This window comes from Engystomops pustulosus, chromosome 4, assembly GCF_040894005.1.
Source record: "Engystomops pustulosus chromosome 4, aEngPut4.maternal, whole genome shotgun sequence".
Classification (NCBI taxonomy): Eukaryota; Metazoa; Chordata; class Amphibia; order Anura; family Leptodactylidae; genus Engystomops; species Engystomops pustulosus.
Window position 1 is genome coordinate 189,073,765 of NC_092414.1, and position 4,879 is coordinate 189,078,643.

At 42.9% G+C, this 4,879-nt stretch overlaps 1 protein-coding gene across 2 annotated transcripts; it reads right to left on the reverse strand.

The window, feature by feature from the left end:
* Window positions 1-974: 974 nt before the first annotated feature.
* On the reverse strand, window positions 975-2,869 carry LOC140125728 (uncharacterized). 2 transcript variants are annotated; one of them, XM_072144586.1, is made up of 3 exons: window positions 2,759-2,869; window positions 2,550-2,687; window positions 975-2,064 (listed from the first exon to the last, which is right to left on the reverse strand). In XM_072144586.1, exons 2-3 carry the CDS (start codon window positions 2,582-2,584, stop codon window positions 1,149-1,151), a joined length of 951 nt encoding a protein of 316 aa, XP_072000687.1. In that variant the 5' UTR covers window positions 2,585-2,687; window positions 2,759-2,869; the 3' UTR covers window positions 975-1,148. The 2 variants fall into 2 exon arrangements, with proteins under 2 accessions (XP_072000687.1, XP_072000686.1); XM_072144585.1 differs by having other exon boundaries at window positions 2,550-2,869.
* Between the last annotated feature and the right edge of the window lie 2,010 nt (window positions 2,870-4,879).

The window sequence follows — 4,879 nt, forward strand, 5'->3', positions numbered from 1 at the left end:
TATTTGTGGCGCATGCGCGACTGACACAGCGCTGTCAGATATTATTAAGCCCATTCACACATACTCATACAGCAAGCGATTTTTGCAATGGCAGAGATCATTTTAAATCTATAAAGTGCTAGTGCAGTTGATTAAAAACTGTGAGAGTGGAGGAATAAATAGCACAATACAATAGTATATAAGTAATAAGTGATAGATATATCTAGATGTATATATACAGAGGGAATAAAGTATATATATAAAAAAGCCTGCAAGAATCCTTAAATAATAAAAGGGGGCAGTTACAATCAAAAGTGTATGTGTGTTGTACTGGATATAAAAGTATGAGGTAAGTATCAAAAGAGGTGTATAGAAACTGAAAAGTACGGTGAGTAAGTTGAAGGTTAAGTGAACAGGATGGGTATGTAGGGCTGGGGCTATGAGGGCTGGGCAAGAACAAGAGGAACATACTTAGTGCATTGATAATAATTGTAATAAATAGTATACTGTAACAAAAATATATAAGAATAAATAATAAAACACTGAATACATATAGCCATGAAGCTAAGAGGAGGAGGCTAGAGAGTAAGAGTAGGGAGAAGGAAAAGGAGAGAGAATGGAGGGTAAGAGAACAGGTCGAGGGGTAGAGGAAGAACAGCGAGTATCGGGAGTAGCTAATGAGTATGGGTAAAAAACCTATATTGAGGACAGTCCAATATGGAGAAAAATAAGATATAAACCAGTTGGATCAGATCATAATGACGTAGTGTAGACGTTCCAGTCCAGTGTCCATATTTAAGTCTTGAGGTGAGGGGACAGGGGCCATCACTTCCATGTGTAGCGAAGCAGGGTGGTGTATTAAGGGACAATAACGGTCAAAGTGGGAACAGATCTAGTAAGAGGGAGAAAGCAAACCGAGTATTAGGAATAACATCACAAACATATATATCGGAGTAACATGTGCAGTGGGTGTCCATAAGGTATATAAAAGGTCACACATTGTGGCTGTAAAGTGAGGTGACTTATGAATAAGTATGGCGAAGTATACCTATAGATGTAAGAGGTCCAGAAATAATGCAGTTAAAAGTGATACTTATAGGGGACCAAGGAGTGAAACAAAATACAAAGTGAAAAGTAAAAATAGGATAGTGAGTATAGAGGTGGCCAGTTTAATCCTTATAGAAACCTGTGTAAAGTAGGTCTTCATTGAGGCCCAGTGGGGAAAGTGCATCGAGGTGATAGATCCATCTGGATTCAGCTTTTAACAGTTCCTTCGTCTGATTTCCTCCCCTGGGGTTCCAGCGGATCTTCTCCAGGCCATATACCCTTAGGCTGTGGTTTGAACCATGGTGTACCTGCAAAAAATGGGTGGCTACAGAAGACAGTTTTTTGCCCCTGGCGAGATCATTTGACGCCGTTGTAATGGATGACAGGTGCTGCTGTATGCGTCTTCTCAGTTCCTGTCCTGTCTGTCCCACATATATCATCGGACACGAACATTGTAAAACATATATCACATTTTTGGTCCTGCAGTTGACATAGTCACGTAGCCTAAATTTGGAGTGGTTCTTTGGATGAAGAAATGAATCTTTGGAGACCACCATGCGGGGACAAATAGAGCAGTCCCCGCAGGGGAAAGAGCCTCTTAGTCGTAGGCCCGTGCCGATGGATGTTGTAGGCCTCTGAAAATGGCTGGATGTGAGTGCATCCTTCAGATTTTGAGCTCTTCTGGAGATTAATTTCGTTTTTTTTGGAATATGTAGATGAAGTCTACTGTCGCTAAGGAGGATATCCCAGTTGTTTTGTAAAATTTGGTAAATGTCCCTCCACTGATTGTTGTAGGTGGTGACGAGACAAGGTTTGGAATCAGTGTCTCGTTCAGCTGGCTGTAGTAGATTCTGACGTTCACTATCCCTAGCTCTCAAGAACGCTTTTGAGATTACCTTCTTGGGGTATCCTCTTGTTCTGAACCGATCAGTGAGGTCCTTCGCCTGGGCCCGAAAGTCCGTGATGTTACTGCAGTTACGTCTGACTCGAAGGAATTGACCCACGGGGATGCTTTCCCTAAGATGTTTGGGGTGAAAGCTGGAAAAAGAAAGCAGGTTATTAGTTGCAGTGGGTTTTCTGTAGAGTGAGGTCGAGAGATGAGTTCCTTCCATCTGTATTTTCAGATCCAAGAATTCCACTTGGGTTTCCGATATTGAACATGTCAAGAATATCCTCCAGGGGTTCGAGTTCAAATCCCGGATGAAGTCAATACAAGTGTCCCGGTCCCCCCGCCAGATCAGGAGGATGTCATCAATATATCTATGCCATCCCAAAACGTGCGTCTTGTAGGTGGCCGATTGGTACACGATGCGCTCCTCCCACCAACCCAAAAATAGGTTGGCATAGGAAGGAGCGCATCGCGCACCCATGGCCGTTCCCGAGACCTGCTTGTAGTAAGTTCCATCAAAGGTGAAATAATTCTGGTATAGAACCAGGGACAACAGGTCCACAATGAATGAGTCATGTCGACGGTCTAGAGAGACTTCTTTGTCCAAGAAGTATTCAATCGCCTCAATACCCACCTGATGATTAATGATGGTGTAGAGCGATTCAACATCTAATGTAACCAGGAGTGTATTGGGCGGAATATGTAGGTCCTTGATCTGTTGGATCAGATGGGTTGTGTCTCGTGTAAAGGCAGGGAGTTTAGTGACCATGGGCTGTAAGAAAAAATCAATATAAGAACAGAGCTTCTCGTTAAGACCCCCAATTCCAGACACGATTGGCCTACCTGGTGGTTCCCGTAGTGACTTGTGAATTTTGGGTAACATGTAGAACGTTGGGGTCCTAGGGTCCTCGACCGTCAGAAATCTGTGTTCTTTCTTGTTAATAATACCCCGAGTCAGGGCTGCCAGTAGGGTGCGATCAATTTTGTTTTTAAACACCTGTGTGGGATCAGATGGAAGGGGTACATAAAATTCACGATTGTTCAGTTGTCGTTTTGCTTCGGTAATACAGGCAGTCCCCGGGTTACATACAAGATAGGGACTGTAGGTTTGTTCTTAAGTTGAATTTGTATGTAAGTCGAAACTGTATATTTTATCATTGTAGTTCCCGACAATTTTTTTTTTTGCCCCAGTGACAATTGGAGTTTCAAATTTTTTTGCTGTAATAGGACCAAGAATTATCAATAAAGCTTCATTACAGACACTTTTAAGCTGATTATTGCAGTCTGGGACTATTTTAAAGCATCCAGAGAGCTTCACCAGAGGTCACAGTGGGCAGAGGGGTCTGTCTGTAACTATGGGTTGTCTGTAAGTCGGGTGTCCTTAAGTAGGGGACCGCCTGTATATTGTTGTATTGGCCAGATGACAATATTACCGCCTTTGTCGGCCTCTTTGATGAGAAATTCTTTGTTGTTCCGTAATCCCCTTATTGCCGCCCGCTCCCCACTGGATAAATTCTCCATTTGGCTTTTATCCAATTTGAGATTTTTGATATCACTCATGACTCGATCATAAAAAATCTGGATCGCAGGGAAAAGTCTAAAGTTGGGTGTATTTATCCAGTGGGAGGATATTCTTGACATGTTCAATATCGGAAACCCAAGTGGAATTCTTGGATCTGAAAATACAGATGGAAGGAACTCATCTCTCGACCTCACTCTACAGAAAACCCACTGCAACTAATAACCTGCTTTCTTTTTCCAGCTTTCACCCCAAACATCTTAGGGAAAGCATCCCCGTGGGTCAATTCCTTCGAGTCAGACGTAACTGCAGTAACATCACGGACTTTCGGGCCCAGGCGAAGGACCTCACTGATCGGTTCAGAACAAGAGGATACCCCAAGAAGGTAATCTCAAAAGCGTTCTTGAGAGCTAGGGATAGTGAACGTCAGAATCTACTACAGCCAGCTGAACGAGACACTGATTCCAAACCTTGTCTCGTCACCACCTACAACAATCAGTGGAGGGACATTTACCAAATTTTACAAAACAACTGGGATATCCTCCTTAGCGACAGTAGACTTCATCTACATATTCCAAAAAAAATGAAATTAATCTCCAGAAGAGCTCAAAATCTGAAGGATGCACTCACATCCAGCCATTTTCAGAGGCCTACAACATCCATCAGCACGGGCCTACGACTAAGAGGCTCTTTCCCCTGCGGGGACTGCTCTATTTGTCCCCGCATGGTGGTCTCCAAAGATTCATTTCTTCATCCAAAGAACCACTCCAAATTTAGGCTACGTGACTATGTCAACTGCAGGACCAAAAATGTGATATATGTTTTACAATGTTCGTGTCCGATGATATATGTGGGACAGACAGGACAGGAACTGAGAAGACGCATACAGCAGCACCTGTCATCCATTACAACGGCGTCAAATGATCTCGCCAGGGGCAAAAAACTGTCTTCTGTAGCCACCCATTTTTTGCAGGTACACCATGGTTCAAACCACAGCCTAAGGGTATATGGCCTGGAGAAGATCCGCTGGAACCCCAGGGGAGGAAATCAGACGAAGGAACTGTTAAAAGCTGAATCCAGATGGATCTATCACCTCGATGCACTTTCCCCACTGGGCCTCAATGAAGACCTACTTTACACAGGTTTCTATAAGGATTAAACTGGCCACCTCTATACTCACTATCCTATTTTTACTTTTCACTTTGTATTTTGTTTCACTCATTGGTCCCCTATAAGTATCACTTTTAACTGCATTATTTCTGGACCTCTTACATCTATAGGTATACTTCGCCATACTTATTCATAAGTCACCTCACTTTACAGCCACAATGTGTGACCTTTTATATACCTTATGGACACCCACTGCACATGTTACTCCGATATATATGTTTGTGATGTTATTCCTAATACTCGGTTTGCTTTCTCCCTCTTACTAGATCTGTTCC

What these genes read in the sequence shown, in the direction of transcription:
- LOC140125728 (XM_072144586.1), bottom strand. Translation starts at nt 2,584, where the DNA reads ATGTTGAATCGCTCTACACCATCATTAATCATCAG. An exon ending in ACACCATCATTAATCATCAG is followed by an intron (nt 2,065 to 2,549) that starts GTGGGTATTGAG and finishes TTCTTTTTCCAG; the next exon opens with CTTTCACCCCAAACATCTTA.